We start from the raw sequence: 18,009 nt of genomic DNA, 5'->3' as shown, positions 1-18,009 counted from the left end.
GGCACCATTTTTTTTTTTTTTTTTTTTTTTTTTTTGCCAATCCTTCAGCTTGAACTCAGGGCCTGAGCACTGTCATTGGGCTTTGCTCCATTTTTTTTTTTTTTTGCCAATCCTGCAGCTTGAACTCAGGGTCTGAGCACTGTCATTGGGCTTTCCTCAAGGGCTAGTGCTCTACCACTTGAGCCACAGCACCACTTCTGGCTTTTTCTATGTATGTGGTCTCAGGGAATGTAACCCTGGTCTTCCTGTATGCCAGGCAAGCACTCTACCACTAGGCCACATTCCCAGCCCTCCATGTGTTTTTATAAGTGGTATATGTTTTGGTGACTAGGAAGATAGCGCATTCATTTTCAATACCTTTTCTCATGTTTCTAGGTTAGCAGGAAGATGAGCCTCAAGTCTGAACGCCGAGGAATACATGTGGATCAGTCAGAGCTTCTTTGCAAGAAAGGATGTGGCTACTATGGCAATCCTGCCTGGCAGGGATTCTGCTCCAAGTGTTGGAGGGAGGAGTATCACAAAGCCAGGCAGAAACAGATTCAGGAGGACTGGGAGCTGGCAGAACGGTACGAGCATCCCTCTGGGCATTAACAGTGACATAGTCGGGCACACAGATAGGCTGGTCATTGCCCACAGGCCTTGATCCCATCTGCTTTGAACCTCCAGTTTAGTTACCATAATAGTAAGAGAAATGAGTTTGCCTTTCTTTGCGGTCACTTTTTAATGACTTGCTTCCAGCAATTTTTTCATTGTGTATTTGTGTTCCTTTCTGAATCTTTTGTGGTTGAGTTGTATTAGTCTTTGTTTTCTTACCTTAATAAGGCAGTATGCTCTGAAGCAGAACTGTTTCATCACATGGTAATTATGTATCTCTCCATTCCTCTTTTGAGATGGGTTTTTTTTTTTTTTTTTTTTTTTTTTTTTTTTTTTTTTTTTTTGCTACTCCTGGACTTGAGCTCAGGGCCTGAGCACTGTCCTTAGACTTTTCTCAAGGCTAGAGCTCTACCACTTGAGCCTCTGCACCTCTTCTGGCTTTATTTCTATGTATATGGTACCAAGGAATTGAACCTGGGTCTTGGTGCATGCTAGGCAAGCACTCTACCACTAGGCCAAGCTCCTGATCCCTTCCTTTGAGCTTTTTAAGGAAAAGGACTAGGCTTTGTTTCATGTAACTCTAATATAAGTGACTTCATGAACATGATGAATGGAAAGGGTTCTGTTTGAAGTTTGTAGGAGCATGCACAGCAGTGACTTTAGATGTACGTAATTCGTGTCTGTTTATAAAATTTTTGAATCCTCCTCAGTTAATTGAGTGGTAACCTTTAGGTACAGGGAAAGCTTGGAGTATGTCCAGATTATTGGTAGTCTTCTCTTGAAATTTCAGACTTCAACGGGAGGAGGAAGAGGCCTTTGCCAGCAGTCAGAGCAGCCAAGGAGCTCAGTCCCTCACATTTTCCAAATTTGAAGAAAAGAAAACCAATGAAAAAACCCGCAAGGTTACAACAGTGAAGAAATTCTTCAGTGCGTCTTCCAGGGTTGGATCCAAGAAAGGTCATTTTCTAATACTTTTTTACGGTGGGGAGGGGAAAAGGGAAAGGGATATTTGCATGAGATCCACAATACATCCACATTTCTGATTTCTGCAAGGTACCAGCCTAGATTGGAAACAAAAGTTTTATGGTCAGAAAATATGTGAAATTTCATATGAAACTAATGTCAGAGGACATTGTATTTCTTTCCTTTTCTCAAGACTAGAGCTCTACCACTTGAGCCATAATACCACTTCCAGCTTTTTTCTATGTATGTGGTACTGAGGAATTGAAACCTGGTCTTCATGCATGCTAGGCAAGCACTCTACCACTAGGCCAAACTCCCAGCCCAGGGTATTGTGTTTCTGAAAAGCTTGTTTCCTCTGTAGGAGAAAAAAAAAAAAATCTATTCCCGCTAGCACTGGTGGCTCACAGCTATACAAATCCTAGCTACCTATGAGTCTGGGAGCTGAGAATCAAGGCTTAAAGCTATCTGGGCAGGAAAGTCACGGAGACTCTTACCTCTGATTAATCACCCAAGAAAGGAAGGTGGAAGTGGAGCTCTGGCTTAGGTAGTGGAGCACTAGTTTAGCCTTGAGTGAAAAAATTCAGGGATAGCACTCATCAGGCTCTGAATTCAAGCCCCAGAACTGGTTAGCGTGCACACACACACACACACATACACACACACACTCACTCTCACACACTCACTCACACTTACACTCATTTCTACCCAAACCACTGTTTGCTTTATTGAGGGTCTTTGTTTTCATCTGTTGAGTATCTCTACTTTATAAGCTCATCAACAGCGGTTGCTTGTAGGCTTGAAAGTCATCTCAGAGACAGATTTTTTTTCTGTGAGTTTCAGACATAGCTTATCTTTTTTGGGGGACGGTAGGTTGTGGAACTTGAACTCAGCCTGAGCACTGTCCCAGAGCTCTTCAGCTCAAGGCTCCTGCCCTACCCTTGAGCCAAGATCCACTTCCCCATTTTCTAGAGCTTAATTGGAGATAGGAGTTTCAGGTCCTTTTATGCCTGGGCTGGCTTTGAACCTTGATTCTCAGATCTCAGCCTCCAGAGTAGCTAGGATTACAGGTGTGAGCCACAGGCTGCCCAATGGAGATACTGTTTATCTTAAGGAAATACAGAGAGAACATGATCTTTGAGAGAGAAAATGTTTCAGAAAAATGCTCCTGTGTTTGTTTTGAATCAAACTGTTAGTGTGCTGGATAACACAGCTAAAAGTTTCAAAAATAAAAACTATGAAGGTTTACTTTCTGTTCTTTATCCTTAATCTACCACCCTTAGTCTACCACCCTTCTGCCTTACTTACCTACTGATTTCTTAGTGTCTCTCTGTGCTTTTAGTCTTGTTGACAGTTGTATGTATGCATTCTCTTCATCTCTCTGCCTTCCCCTTCCTCCCTCTTGTCCTCCCTAAAACATGGCCTTACTGTAGAGTCCAGCCTGACTTAGAACTTTCTCTGTAGCTTAGGCTAGACTTGGAACTCAGTCTCCTCTCTCATCCTCCCAGTGCTGGGACTACAGAAATTCAGCACCAAGCCCAGCTGACTAACATATATTCTTATCTCAGTTTTTTGTTCTTTGTTTTTTTTTTTTTTTTTTTTTTTTTTTTTTTTGTGGTGATGGTGGGACTTGAACTCTGGGCCTGGGTGCTGTCCCTGAACTGTTCAGCTCAAGGCTACAGCCCTACACCTGGGTTTGGGCATTGTCTTTGAGCTCTTCAGGTCAAGGTTACCACCCTACCCCTTGAGCCACAGCCCCACTTCCTGTTTTCTAATGATTGAGATAATCTCACTATCACCTCACCAGCTCACTAGCTCATTACCCACTAGCTCACTACCCACCTGGCTGGCTTTGAACTATGATCCCCATATCTCAGCCTCCTGAGTAGGTAGGATTATAGGTGGGAACTACCACCCGCGTACTCTGTTATTTTGAGCAGTGCATTTGACAGTTCTTTCCATATCAATCTATAAAGCCAACTTTACTGTAAAGCTATGCAGTGTTCCATTTTATGGAGTAAATTATTGTTTACCCCTGAGTGGTGCCCAGTGGTTCTGGTATTTTGCTGTCATGGGCACTGCCAAAACAAGCAGCTGTAACATGGATATCCTGTGTCTTGCACATGCAGTTAGGTCCCAGAGTACCCTTGAGAAGCAGAAGTGCTCCCTCCTTGGCAGTGACCTCATTTCACACCCACTGCACAGAGGGACAGTGCCTCTTCCTGCCTTCTGAGGGTAGGAGATGTTTAGCGTACCTCAACAGGAAGGACACATTGCCACTCACATGTGCAAATGAAGGCTATCTTGTGATACCATGTATAAATTAGGCACCCTGAGTTCCCTTCCTGGGTCCTTGCCTGTTTTCCGCCCTCCCCCCCCCCACGCCCAGTTCATTGTCTGACTTTTATTTTGAGACAAGCTCTCAGTGGGTAGTCCCAATTTCCTAATACTCCTGCTTTCTTTCCCCTCTTTCACAGGTCAGCTTGTGTTATCTTACCTAATAAAAATGCTGTTTTTGAGCCAGGAGTTTGGCCTAGTGGTAGAGTGCTTGCCTGGCATACACAAAGACCTGGATTCAATTCCTTGTTGCCACATTCATGCAAAAAAGCTGGAAATGGTGCTGAGGCTCAAGTAGTAGAGCTCTAGTCTTGAGAATGTCCAAGGACAGTGCTCAGGCCCTGAGCTCAAGCCCAGGATTGCCCCCCTGCCCAAATATATATATAGTTTTTATTAACTTAAAACTTCAGTGTAGGGGCTGGGAATATAGCCTAATAGTAGAGTGCTTGCCTAGCATGCACAAAGCTTTGGATTCAGTTCCTCGGTACCACATACACAGAAAAGCTGGTAGTGGCTCAAGTCATAGAGCGCTGGCCTTGAACTCAGGGCCTGAGCAGTGTCCTTGGGCTTTCTCAAGGCTAGAACTCCACTACTTGAGCCACAGCACCACTTCCAGCTTTCTTTTATATATGTGGTGCTGAGGAATGGAACATGGGTCTTAGTGCATGATAGGCAGGCACTCCACCACTAGGCCAAACTCCTGGCCTATTTGTCATCTTGATCCTCATGTTACTTGGGTGTATTTTTTTTTCCCCACTCTGAGCATTGTGACTGACTTACAGACTGAATGCTGGGTAAATAATAGTTTCTCCAAGTAAACACTTTTTCTGTGGCCATTTTGACAGGTAAAATGGGATCTGGAAAGACTATTTTTTTTTTGAACCCTTGTGCTTCTAATGGTCACTTTTGCCCAGTTTTATAAACTCAGTCTTAGAGAAAGCTATCAAGACAGTGGTGTCATGTGAGCATTTATGACTGTGAAGAGCAAAGCAAGATATTTTCACTAAGAAGATGGCAAATTTTGCTCAAGTAAAATGATTTTTTAGATGGTATTTTTTGTACTTCTACTTGTAAAATACATATTGCTTATACTTTAGAAAACTTGTGGAAACATTTAGACATAAATGAGTGTAACTTGGACTAAATACAATGGAAATCATCTTAAGATGTTTAAAGTGACTCCATCCATAGATGATCTGTGAAATGAAATTTAATTTTTCCAGCAGAAATCCAGGAAGCAAAAGCTCCCAGTCCTTCCATAAATCGGCAAACCAGCATTGAGACAGATAGAGTGTCTAAGGAGTTCATAGAATTTCTCAAGACCTTCCACAAGACAGGACAAGAAATCTACAAACAGACCAAGCTGTTTTTGGAAGGAATGTATTATAAGAGGGTAAGTTGATAACAGTCTCTTTGGGACATGGGGACTCAAGTCTGAGAGAAGGCTGCAGAGATCCATCATAGAACCTTGTCAGGTTTTTTTTTTTCATCGTGGGGCTTGAATTCTGTGCCTGGGTGTTGTCCCTGAGCTCTTCAGCTCTTTAGTGCTGTACTACTTGAACCACAGCACCATTTCGGGTTTTCTGATAGTTAATTGGAGCTATGAGTCTCACAGACTTTTTTGCCTGGGCTGACTTTGAACCATGATCCTCAGATCTCAGCCTCCTGAATAGTATTGTAGGTGTGAGCCACCACACCAGGCTTAACCTTGTCAGTTTCTATCTGAGAAGATTAAGACCCAGAGCTGTTAAGCCCTTTACCTAAGAAAAGCTCTGATCCAAGTTACGACCTCACTCTTAGGCCAGTTTTTTTCCACTTCAACTCAGTGGTGTGTGGAAATACTGACTTTGAAAAAGCAGCTAGACCTATGTGCTTTAGAAACAGGACCTCCCAGCCTGTTACCTTATCAGTACAAGAGCTGCTACTATAGCCTGAATTCCCCTGTTATGCCAGTAATAATAGTTTTAGTTTACTTTATTTTTAATGCTGTTCTTTATTTTGGGTTTTGGATTTGGATATTTAGTTTCTGTTTCCTTTGCACTTAAAGATGTGTTGAACTTAGATGTTGAAAGAGAGAGATTTTAGCAGCTATCCAGTTTCAGTGTCTTTATTTTATACATGAGGAAATTGAGAACTAACTAGGTTAGTCATCTGCCCGAGGTATTACAGCTGGACTTTCCTATTGAAATTGTGGCTTCAATACTGTTGTCTAATCCAGAATTGAAAAAAAATTAGTTAATTTATTTTTTTTTGTGGGTCATGGGACTTGAACTCAGCCTGGGCACTGTCCCTGAGCTTTTCTGCTCATGGCTACTGCCCTACCTTTGAGCTAAGCCCCACTTACCGTTTTCTAGATAATTGGAGATAAAAGTCTCAGGTCCTTTTATGCCTGGGCTGGCTTTGAACCTTGATTCTCAGATCTCAGCCTCCTGAGTAGCTAGGATTATAGGCGTGAGCCACCGCGCCCAGCTTTTCTGAATTGTAATATTATGGCTATCCAGAGCCTGTGAGAAAGTAGTCCCTGTCACTAGTAAAATAGGCCACTTAGATCTTTCATTTCTTAAAGTTTATTTATTTATTTTTTGCCAGTCCTAGGCTTGAGCTCAGGGCCTGAGCACTGTCCTTGGACTTTCTCAAGGCTAGAGCTCTACCACTTGAGCCTCAGCACCACTTCCGGCTTTTTTTCTATGTATGTGGTGCCAAGGAATCGAACCCAGGTCTTTCTGCATGCTAGACAAGCACTCTACCACTCCGCCAAACTCCTGGCCACTTTATTTTGTTTTTTTAAGTAGTTGTACAGAAGAATTTGTTGCCACTGAGGCCTGTAGAAAGTTACTGTGTTTCCAGTTAGACATGAGTACTAACAAGGCTAGTTTGTGGTGGCGATCACTGCAATCCCAACACTTCAGCCCTTGGAGACTGAGGCAAGAGTTCAGAGCTAGTCTGCACTCTACAGCAAAACCCTGTCTCAAAAAATAATAGAGAAATGATGTAGAGTATTGAAAGACACTATATATATGTATTTATCGGAATATGTATATTCCTATTAAAAAAAAACTGAAAAGGGCATGAGTTGTTGTAAATACAAAAGACTTGGGTTTTTCCCCTGGATAGTTTCAGAAGACCCTGGGTGTCCACAGACAAGTGGTTCCAAAGAGAAGGAAAGCATGCCCATTCAGGATGCCGAGTTCAGGGCTTCACAGCCCATGCTTGAGCCACTGTTCCTGTAACACCATCCAGCTTCCTCTCAAGACATCACCTCTCACCACATTTCACCTCAGTTAAGCACTTTGGATTTACCATGCTTTTTAGGAGACATCTTTTCCCCCCACAAGATAAAGGGCAGGGAAGTACTTAGCGGACCACATGATTTAAACACAGTTGATGATAACATAGGACTGACACTGCTTTTCTGTATAGTACGCACACTGAGATTAATTTTATTTCTGCTTGATCAACGCCATGGGTTATAAATCTGAAAAGGCAAGCTTAGTGTGCCATAAGTTGTAAGTATTGCAAAGTATTTTTAAGCCAGCGGCTTTCACCTGTAATCCTAGCTCTCATGAAGCTAAAATCTTAATGATCACAGTTTGAAGCCATTCTATATAGGAAAGTCTGTGAGATCTTACCTCTTAATTAACCACCAAAAAGTGGAGCTATGACCCAACAAATAGAGGGCTAGCCTTGAGCAAGAACAGCTCAAGGTCAGTGCTTAGGCCTTGAGTTCTAGCCTCAGGTTCAGCTCTATACAAATACATATGCCTGTCTACATATATATGTGTATATTTATGTGTGCAAACTTCTTTTTTTTTTTTTGGCCAGTCTTTGGCCTTGAACTCAGGGCCTGTGTGCTGTCCTTGAGCTTTTTTTTGTTCCTCAGTAGAGCTCTACCACTTGAGCCACAGCACCACTTCCGACTTTTTCTATGTGTGTGGTACTGAGGAATTGAACCCTGGTCTTGGTGCATGCTAGGCAAGCACTCTACCACAAGACCACACTTCTGGGCCCTGCCCCCCATTTGTATGTGTGTGTGATTCTTAGACTTGAACTCTGTGCCTGGGTGTTGTCCCTGAGCCCAAGACCACCGCCCCACCCTTTAAGCCACTGCACCACTTCTGGTCTTTTGGTGATTAATTGGAGATAGAGTCTCAGGGACTTTTTAGTGCTCATCCTTGCTTTGAACCTCTGTCCTCATCTCTGTCTCATATCTCAGTAGCTAGGATTACAGGTGTGAGCCACCGTGTCTGGCTGCAAACTTCTTAAATTGAAAACTGCTCATGAACTTTCTGCAGCTACCAAGTAGCCTCTTTTGTCCTATTGTTTCAGGAATTGAGCATTGAGGAGCAGTCAGAGTGTACCCAGGACTTTTACCAGAATGTGGCTGAACGGATGCAGACTCGTGGAAAAGGTAATACTGCCAGCCAGCCCAAGGGCTTCACGTAGTGTAGGCGGGCTCTGCACAGCTCCTCTTTTCTCTCAAGCCATCCAAGAGCCACTCTGCTGACATCCTTATAGCTGACCTTAGAACCATATCACTTAAATTCCCATGACAGCCAGAGTGGGAAGTAGTAAGGAGTCAGCAGGAAGCAGACTAAAAACTTTGCATCTATTGGGGAAGCTTGCCTGAATAGGTCCCCACCTTGGGATACTCCTTATGACCATGGAACTCTAAGGCACGAGGCAGGGCCCAGCCCTCTGGTGGTGCACTCCCCTCTGTGTCTTCTGCATGATCCTAGCCAGGTGCATTTGAATCATTGGCCTATGGGTGCTTCTACCATGACTCTCCGAGAGTAAGGGGGCCTCTGCCAGCCTCGCCAGTCGTGAGCCTTCCTGTGCTCTGCCAGTGTAGCTGTGGTGGGTAACACACCTGTAGTCTCCACAGGGCACATTCAGATACAAGTGGGATTCTGTAAAAGGCAGGCTCAGGGTGGAGGCAGGTTTTTTGTGTATTATTGTTTTGTTTTTAAAATAGTATTTTAATCTTTCTTGACTAGGATGTTTATTTCTAGTGATTAAGTTTCACAATGTAGAAAGTTCTGTGAAGACACCCTCTTTAAAGTCCTTCTTGAGGTTTTGTTTCTGTTCTCTATTTCAGTGCCTCCAGAAAGGGTTGAGAAGATAATGGACCAGATTGAGAAGTACATCATGACACGCCTGTACAAACATGTGTTCTGCCCAGAGACAACTGATGATGAGAAGAAGGACCTTGCCATTCAGAAGAGGATTAGGTCCTTGTTCTGCTTTGCCTCCATTTTTCTCACTAGTGGGAGACGCATGGTGGGAAAATAAGGCCCTTTAATCTGGATCCTAAGTGACAAGGCTGGCTAACTGTCTGCTCTCTTAGCATGAGTGCTGTTGTCAGGAAGAAGGCCTGCTCTGCTCTTGCTTGTCCTCCCAGTCCAGGCAGCTTGTCAGTGTTGGAGATCTCCAAACTTTCCAAGGACCGGGAGGATGTATTCCTTATTTCCTGGGCTGTATTGTCAGGCAGGAAGCTGCCATCTTCCGTGTAGGCATTATCTCCTCATTCACACCAGCAGAGCAAGCCAGCCATCGTTCCATGGTTCCCGGGCTGCCCATGACGAGGGTGGTGTGGGAGGGGAAGACATCTTCACTTTCTCCTGGTCTGCACTTGTCAGACCTGCCTGCACCCTCACCTGAGGAACTCCCCCGCCCCCATGGCCCACACTGTTCAGCTGTAGCTTCCTTTCCTGCATGTTGTTCCTGTTGCATGGGAATCCCAAGGGAGGCCCATGCAAGGTGGACGCTCAGTGGTCTGCTTGGCGATGGCACACCAGAAGCAAGATGTTGGTGCAGAGCCCTTGTTCAGAGCCAGAAGTAACCACAGGTGTTGGCGTGAGGGGTAGGTTAGGAACTTTTCCAAGTGAAAGATTAGGCCAGCAGCAGCAGAGCTGGAGTGAAGCGAGGCTTGACAAGGAAGGCGGCATACCTGAGGCAGAGGACAGACTGGTGTCTCGGGCACTCATGTGGGCTACACTGGGCTTTGAGAGTGGACAATGAAAGGACGTTAACATGCTGAACTGTGAGGCCAGGGAATGTGCGGAGGATTCCCCTGCCCTGCTGAAGTCCTCTTTTATCAGGGGCACTGCCTTCTCCTGCCAGGGTGAGTGCAGCGCGGCCCCGTCCAGGAGTCCCACCCCTGTGTGCCGGGGGGAAGGGCTTGAGCCTGGACTCCAGAACTCATCAGTGGTGCTTCATTTGCCCTCATTGAAGTAAACTACAGGGTTCCAGAGCACAATGCCATCCCACAGCTCTTTTTGACCGTTGTCTCTCTCTGTAGAGCCCTGCACTGGGTGACACCACAGATGCTCTGCGTCCCTGTTAATGAAGAAATCCCAGAAGTGTCAGATATGGTGGTGAAGGCGATTACAGGTCAGTCTGACTGAGACCCTTTGTGTGGAATGGTCCCCTTTACATTAACATTGTGCTCTGATAGTAATCTATACTTCCTTAGCAAAAGGCATTGAAGTATTTGTAAAATAAGCCAGGTATCCATGGACTCACATCTATCATTCTAGCTACTCTGGAGGCAAAGAGCTGTGACTCGTAGTTCAAAGCCAGTGGTGGAGGCAGGAAAGTCTGTGAGACGCCTATCTCCAGTTAGCCAGCAAAAAGCTGGGTGTGAGCCAGGTGTGGTGGCTCACACCTGTGATCCTAGCTACTCAGGGGGTGGAGATCTGAGGACCAAGGTTCAAAGCCAACATGGGCACAAAAGGACCTGACACTCATCTCCAGTTAACCTCTAGAAAATGGGAAGTGAGGCTTGGCTCCAGGGGTAGGGTGGTAGCCTTGAGCTGAAGAGCTCAGGGATAGCACCCAGGCTGAGTTCAAGCCCCATGACCCACCAAAAACAAAACAAAACAAAAAACCAAAACTGGGCATGTTGGGTTGGGAGTGTGGCCTAGTGGTAGAGTGCTTGCTTAGCATGCACGAAGCCATACGGTTCTACCCCCTGCCATGTACTCTTCCTCTCTCTTAAGCTGAGTTGTGCTGGAGTAAAGAAACAGTAAGAAAGCTGGATACCAGTGGCTCACACCTGTAATCCTAGCTACTCAGGAGGTTGAGATCTGAGGATCACAGTTCAGAGACAGCCTGAGGAGGAAAGTGTGAGACTTTATTTCCAGTTAACCACCAGAAAATCAGAAGTGGCGCTGTGGCTCAAGTAGTAGAGTGATAGCCTTGAGCTGAAGAGCTCAGGGACAGTGCCGAGAGCACAGAGTTCAGTCCCCAGGACTAGCGCACTCATGCACACTCCCATGCACACGCACACACACAGGAAGAGTACATTGTCCTGTGGTTGCACGTGTGACTTCTCCCGTGGCTAGCGCTGGCTCTTGCACGTTGTAGATGTCATTGAAATGGACTCGAAGCGGGTGCCTCGTGACAAGCTGGCCTGCATCACCAGGTGCAGCAAGCACATTTTCAACGCCATCAAGATCACGAAGAGTGAGCCTGCGTCAGCCGATGACTTCCTGCCCACCCTCATCTACATCGTGCTGAAGGGTAACCCGCCCCGCCTGCAGTCCAACATTCAGTACATCACGCGCTTCTGCAACCCCAGCCGCCTAATGACGGGAGAGGATGGCTACTACTTCACCAACCTGGTGAGCCGGGGTTGCTATGGGGTGGTCCCCTGGGGGGGAGAGTGACAGGTCCTCCCTCCAGAGTGATCAGTTACCCATGACTCTTCTCCTCCTCCCCCCCCCCCCCCCCCCCCGCCCTCCACCGCAGGCTTCCTCACGGCAGATGCCTTCCCTTGGGCTTTGGTAGGGCTTCCTCATTCTGCTTCCAAAGTTCCATTTCCTGTGTGTCACCTTCCCCTGAATTGTTATCCTTGGTATTCTCTCCTCCTGCACTGTCTCACCTGGCCACAGGTCCTTGTCACCACCCTTGAAGAAAGGAGTTTCATTCAGTACTGAAACTCACCACTTCACCAGTGTTCGGTCACATTTCCACCTGTGAAGCAGCGTGTTTCCTTTACCCCCGCTTGCCCTTGTGGAGCAGCCGAGTCAGCACCGGGAAGTGTGTGGGGACATCTGTCTCAGGGCACTTCCCTTCTGCCTGGCGCAGCCCCTGTCACTTGTGCTGGGCCGAGCCAGGGCTGCTGTACCCAAGCAAGAATGCTGGAGTGGCTTTATCCTCGGAAGCTCCTTGAAATAGAAACCCGCATGGCCATGACCCACCCGGTGTTTTGTTTTTGTACCAGTCCTGGGGCTTAAACTCTGGGCCTGGGCACTGTCCTTAATCTTCATTGTTCTCTACCCCTGGGGCCACAGCTCTTCTTCTGGCATTTTGATGGGTAATCGGAGGGAAATAAGTCTCTCAGATTTTTCTGCCTGAGCTGGCATCAAACCATGATCATCAGATATTAGCTTCCGGGGTAGCTAGGATCACAAGCGTGAGCCACCAGCACCTAATTTGACTACCACCCCTTTCTCTTCTCTCCTCTTGGCAGTGCTGTGCTGTGGCTTTCATTGAGAAGTTAGACGCCCGGTCACTGAATCTAAGCCAGGAGGACTTTGACCGCTACATGTGTGGCCAGAGTTCTCCCCGGAAGCAGGAAGCCGAGAGCTGGTCTCCTGACTCTTGCTGGGGTGTGGAGCAGATGTACAAGAACTTGGACCTCCTGTCCCAGTTGAATGAGCGGCAGGAAAGGCTCATGAATGAGGCCAAGAAGCTGGAAAAAGACTTAATAGATTGGACGGATGGGATTGCGAGAGAAGTGCGAGACATTGTTGAGAAATACCCACTTGAAATTGAGCCTCCTGGTGAGCCCCTGGCAGCCCTTGACTCTGAGAACGTGGAGAACGACAAACTGCCCCCACCTTTGCAGCCCCAAGTGTACGTGGGGTGAGGGCTTGTGCAGCTGAATGTTGGGGTCTCTGCACAGGTCACCTGGCGGGATCCAGAGCAGAACTCTCTTGCTTAGGTGTCAGGGCATCTTCAAGGTACAGTTGGGGTGATGGTTTATTTTTCTTTCTATAGGGGAGGTACAGTAAATAATAAAAAGCATTATTTATTTGAGTTACTGAATTACAGTCCTTTAAGGCTTCTATAAGGGTTTTGTCAGTGTGCTGCTGTGGCAGCCTTGATTGGGGTTTGGCTCTGTTCAAGGTAAGAAGAGATCATTGCTCTACTGAGCGTATGTGAAAGGCACTTGATGTTACCGCCCTCCCACAGTTTGAAATAGTTTTCTAATTGTAAAGATAGAAGATATATCAATAAGTAAATATGTAAAATTGTAAATATGCTACAAAAAAAGAAAACCACTCAGTGGTGTCTGCTGTATATCCTTTGTGTGATTTTCAGTTCGATGAATGTGAGTATTTGCCTTCACTGAAATGAACCAAAAAATGTTTTAGACATACTCCATCCTAAAACATGGACTTTTTGTCTTTAACCTTAACTTTGAATCTTGTTTGGTCAGAGGTTAAAGATTCAGAATAATGCTTACTGTCCAGCTCAGCCAAGGGGGATTGGAATCATACTTTGGTTTTTGACATCGTTCCCCTGTGTACTGAGAACTTCTTTTTTTTGGGGGGTAAATTTCAGGTTTTCAAAGCAGTCTTGCTGTTTAGCCCTGGCTGACCTCAAACTGGTGATCCTCCCACCCTCAGCCCATGAGTGCTGGGTTTGCAGCAGGATGTGGCACCAGGCCTGGCTCATTCCTGGTGGAGCTATGTGATGTGAGGGGCAGGCCCTGCCAGTCAGGGAGCGCAGGCCGTAGGGTGCTTTGCAGTTTCTGTGTTGTACTTGTAGCTTCACAGCCAGCTAGCCACATAACAGGTGTGTACCCCTCTTTCAGAATTGTCTTGCCTGAGTGTTGTTGGGGGGGCATACTGTGTGTTGTGGGGGATTTGCCCCCTCTCCCCATGGTTGTAAACGTCCCCTGGAAGGTCCTGCCCTCGATTAAGAACCACCTTGTTTACAAGGTGGTTTTTCTTCAAATGGCTAATGCTGTCCAACTAGGAACATTGCATTAAATGCACACTCTAATATGAAGTACTGCAGTCTTGCTGATACCTGTAGTGTGGAGATTTTTCTTTTTTTTCTTTTTTTTTTTTTGCCAGTCCTGGGCTTGAGCTCAGGGCCTGAGCACTGTCCTTGGACTTTCTCAAGGCTAGAGCTCTACCACTTGAGCCTCAGCACCACTTCCGGCTTTTTTCTATGTATGTAGTGGCGAGGAATTGAACCTGGGTCTTCATGCATGCTAGGCAAGCACTTTAACCACTAGGCCAAACTCCCGGCCCGATTTTTCTTTTTCTTTTGGCAGTACTGGGGCTTGAACTCAGGGACTTGGCTTGCTAGGCAGGCAGTTTACCATTTGAGCCACACTCCAGCCTGCTTTAGTTACATAGAGTCTCATGCTAGTTTCTGAAGCTTGCCTGAACTGCCAACCTCCTACCTGTATCTCTCACAGAGCTGGAATTGCAGGCATGAGCCACTGTGTCCAGCTTGTTTATGGAGATGGGGGTCTTAATAACCTTTTGCCTGTATTGACCTCCAACCCCAGTCCTGATTTTTACAGGAGTGAGCCATCACACTGGCCCATTATGAAACCTTCTCTGTTCCCAGTGGAATTTTTCATACCCTGGTCACAGCACTGACAGTAATTCCTCCAGCCTGTCCTCTACGGATTGTCAGTGTGGATTGGAATTTCTCTGATGCACCATTTTGAACACCATGGGTTGTAAGCAGTTAAGCAAGGGTCCTTTGGTTTCTCAATGCCTTCCCAAGAGTAAACCACAAACTCAGAAACCAGGGCAAGTACATAGGTTTTGTCCTTTATTTAATGTACATGACCAACCCCGTCAGCTTGCCCCAGCTGTTGTCACCCAGCAGTGGGACATGATGTGGTGGGGCCTGCCTGTCCCCACACCCTGGAGGAAGCTACCCTTAGATGCAGTGGGAGTCTCACATCTTCCCAGGTGCTAATTCTTGCTTCCATAGTCTTAATTCTCTAGGAAACACTGTTCTTTTAGTTGTCCATTATGGTAAATCAAATATGCATATCAGCCTACAAGAGTGTTTTGTGTGGGTCTCCAATGGACAAGCGGAGGTTTGTCTTGCCCTGGTGAAGGTCTTGGGATCAGGGCACTGCCTTGTGTAGGGGGCTTGCTCTACATGAGCATCACATTACTGTTTTTCTCAACAAGAAAATGCGCTTTTCATGCACTAAATGTGACTTGGGAAAACTTTTGAGAAACAAATGCGTGTCAATAAAGATTTGTGAGCCCCTGCTTCTTACAGATCGGTGTAGAGCTCTTCAAGAGAATGCACACGATTGCTACGCGAGTTTTTCTTTCATTTGAGACAGAATGTCACTGTGTAGCCTAGTCTAGACTGAAACTGTTTTTCTGCTTCCTGCGGGGATTGTAGGCATGGCACCCTGGGCCAGCTCTAGAGGTTTTCTTTTTCAAGCTGCAACCATCTTCATTGTCCATAACAATGGAACACGAGAGATATTTCCCAATTGGTTGAGAATGGAACGAGTGAATTTGCTGTCATCACAATTAACCTTGTGAAATTCTATCCATCCTACTCAGTCTTCAGATGCAAAAAAAAATGGGGAGGGGCTATGCTCATTGCCACAGAGCCAGGGGAGCGGAGATTTGCCTCGATAAAAGAACACCAGTGTCTCCCCATAGCGGGCTTTTACAAAACCCTCTGTAAGTATGGTAAGGAAAGAACACTACCTTTAAGAGCATATGAGCCCAGCACCAGTGGCTCACACCTGGAGTCCTGGCTAACTCAGGAGGCTGAGATCTGAGGATTGTGGCACAAAGCCAGCTGGGGCAGCAAAGACTATATGAGAGATCTCCAATTGATCATCAGAAAACCAGAAGTGGTACTGTGGTGCAAAGTGGTAGCTAGCATTGAGCCAAAGAGCTCAGGAACAGATCCTGGGCCCTGAGTTCAAGCCCCATGACCAACCAAAATAAAATTAAAAAAAAAAAAAAGATCTGGTGACATCCAGGAGTGCTCGAGAAAAACGGGGTCTTTGTCACAAAACCCAAATTGAGTAAGCCGGCCAGACTGGATTGCTAAGACTCCATGTCAAAACAGTCTGGCAGAGCTGGGAGTTTGGCTTAGTGGTAGAGTGTTTGCCTAGCATGCACAAAGACCCGGGTTTGATTCCACAGTCCCACATACATAGAAAAAAGCCAGACGTGGTGCTGAGGCTCAAGCGGTAGAGCTCTGGCCTTGAGAAAGTCCAAGGACGGTGCTCAGGCCATGAGCCCAAGGCCCAGGACTGGCAAAAAAAACTCAGGAGTGGTGCTCCTTGAGTTGAAAAAGACCAAGCTCAAGCCCTGAGTTCAAGCCACAGGACTGGCAAAAAAAGAAAGAAAGCTGTCTGGCAGCAAGGAGGACAGAGTGGACCAGGAGTCCAGAACAAAGGAACACCACTCAGAGCGTTTATAGGGATCACTGTCCTGGGTTTCCCAGGCAACCTGCCCCGCTTGGGTTGCCAATACAGAAGGCCATGGTAGGCAGGGTTAGCCTCAGCAGCTGGACGCCTGTCCTCTGGAAATCCACAATGTGTTGTCCACAGGGGTCTGGTGCGTGTTATTTCCTAGACAGGCGTCCACTCCTTCTGGATGCTCCACTGCCCACCCCCTTCGTAAAGCCCCAATCAAGCTGATTTGAGGGTGACAGCCACGGCCACAGTAAGTACTCCTCTAGGCACTGATACTGGGGGAGGCAGTTGTGGGGATCAAGCTGGGGGTGGAGTGTGGAGCCAGGGTTTTGGTGACAGCTCCAGGTCTGAAGACCAACTGGTGAATGGCAGTGACTGCCGTTTAAAGACCTGAGTGTGTAGTCCCTTGGGAAAGGGCAACACCTCATTCTGCAACCTCCTTCTTGTGTCTAAATGAGCCATTCCGAGAAGGCTGGACTTACCAGCATTTGCTGAAGGTACTTTCCCTTACAACCATGCTAATCCTGCACCCTAAATAACAAAGCTGGCCAGGGGTGCACCGCTGTAATTCTAGTCCCGAGGAGGCCGGAGGCAGAGGCGGGAGGAGTCAGTAGTTTTTGGCTACATAATGAGACCCAATTTCAAAAAATGCAAAGCCCTGGTCATCCTGGCTGCCGGGGAGGTGGAGATTAGGAAGACTGCAGTCCCAGGCCAGGCTGTGCAGACAAGTCCATGGGATTCCTCCTCAGGGGAGGGAAGCTTGACACTATGGTTCTGGACACTGATCTGAGTGAGGACGGGAAGCCAAAAGTAGGCGGATTGAGTAGGGAGACCCTATCCCAATAAACAGTAAAACCAGGGCTGGAAGTGTGACTCAGTGGTAAGGTGCCAATCTGGCAGCCTGGGACCCTGGTTTCTAACCCCAATACCACCAAAATGCACATGCACTCATTCATTTGCACACACATTAAGGACAGAAAAAAGGACACAAATATTGGTGAGTGGAGAGGTAAGCAAACACACACATCCTGGTGGTCACTTGCAGTCCATTTATAATCCTGCACAGGTGGAAAGTTATAAAACAAAGTTTCTAGCCTGTGCCCTGGGTTACGTAGAAACAGGAAGGGATAGGCAGTAGGCCCATGTTTACGTGCTGCATGCAAAGATTACAACGGACAGTGGTCTGGCCCTCTGTCCCAGGTGCTGAGCTAAGTAAGCAGTTTGCATGCATTGTCCCTCTGATATTTGAAACAAACCCTATGCCCTGTGTAGTGGCAGTGACAACAGGTAGCCATTTCCTGATGCTTCATTCATGCTTGGCATTAAGCAAAGAACAGCACACGTGGGCCAGGAGTGTGGTCTAGTGGTAGAGTGCTTGCCTAGCATGCACAAAGACCTGGGTTCAATTCCTCAGTACCACAGCTATAGAAAAGAAAAAAAAAAGCCAGAAGTGGTGCTGTGGCTCAAGTGGAAGTGCTCTAGCCTTGAGAAAAACCAAGGACAGTGCTCAGGCCCTGAGCTCAAGCCCAGGACTGGCAAAAACAAAAAGAACAGCACATTTAATGCTTGCAAGAACCTTTTGGTCTATTCTCAAAATCTCACCAATCTGAGAAGAGAATAAGTATAAACATTAGGTTTCAGGGAAACAATGAGAGGTGTTTTTTGTTTTTTTTTTGCCACTT

General features: G+C 46.5%; 1 protein-coding gene across 2 annotated transcripts in view; it reads left to right on the top strand.

The window, feature by feature from the left end:
- Window positions 1–13,199, top strand: part of Rabgef1 (RAB guanine nucleotide exchange factor 1) — a 29,536-nt gene extending 16,337 nt beyond the window's left edge. Inside the window, exons 2-9 of one of the 2 annotated variants that reach the window (XM_090324332.1) lie at window positions 376–566; window positions 1,385–1,551; window positions 5,118–5,284; window positions 8,218–8,299; window positions 8,987–9,119; window positions 10,190–10,281; window positions 11,257–11,513; window positions 12,365–13,199. In XM_090324332.1, the coding sequence (XP_090180458.1) occupies window positions 388–566; window positions 1,385–1,551; window positions 5,118–5,284; window positions 8,218–8,299; window positions 8,987–9,119; window positions 10,190–10,281; window positions 11,257–11,513; window positions 12,365–12,763 (1,476 nt within the window). In that variant the 5' untranslated portion in view covers window positions 376–387 and the 3' untranslated portion in view covers window positions 12,764–13,199. Of the gene's footprint in view, window positions 1–375; window positions 567–1,384; window positions 1,552–5,114; window positions 5,285–8,217; window positions 8,300–8,986; window positions 9,120–10,189; window positions 10,282–11,256; window positions 11,514–12,364 lie in introns of both variants that reach the window. The other variant, XM_090324331.1, reaches the window with a different exon arrangement.
- Window positions 13,200–18,009: the final 4,810 nt, after the last annotated feature.

This window comes from Megascapheus bottae, chromosome 34, assembly GCF_031878675.1.
Source record: "Megascapheus bottae isolate mThoBot1 chromosome 34, mThoBot2.hap1, whole genome shotgun sequence".
Classification (NCBI taxonomy): Eukaryota; Metazoa; Chordata; class Mammalia; order Rodentia; family Geomyidae; genus Megascapheus; species Megascapheus bottae.
This window is presented reverse-complemented; position numbering and strand designations above follow the sequence as displayed.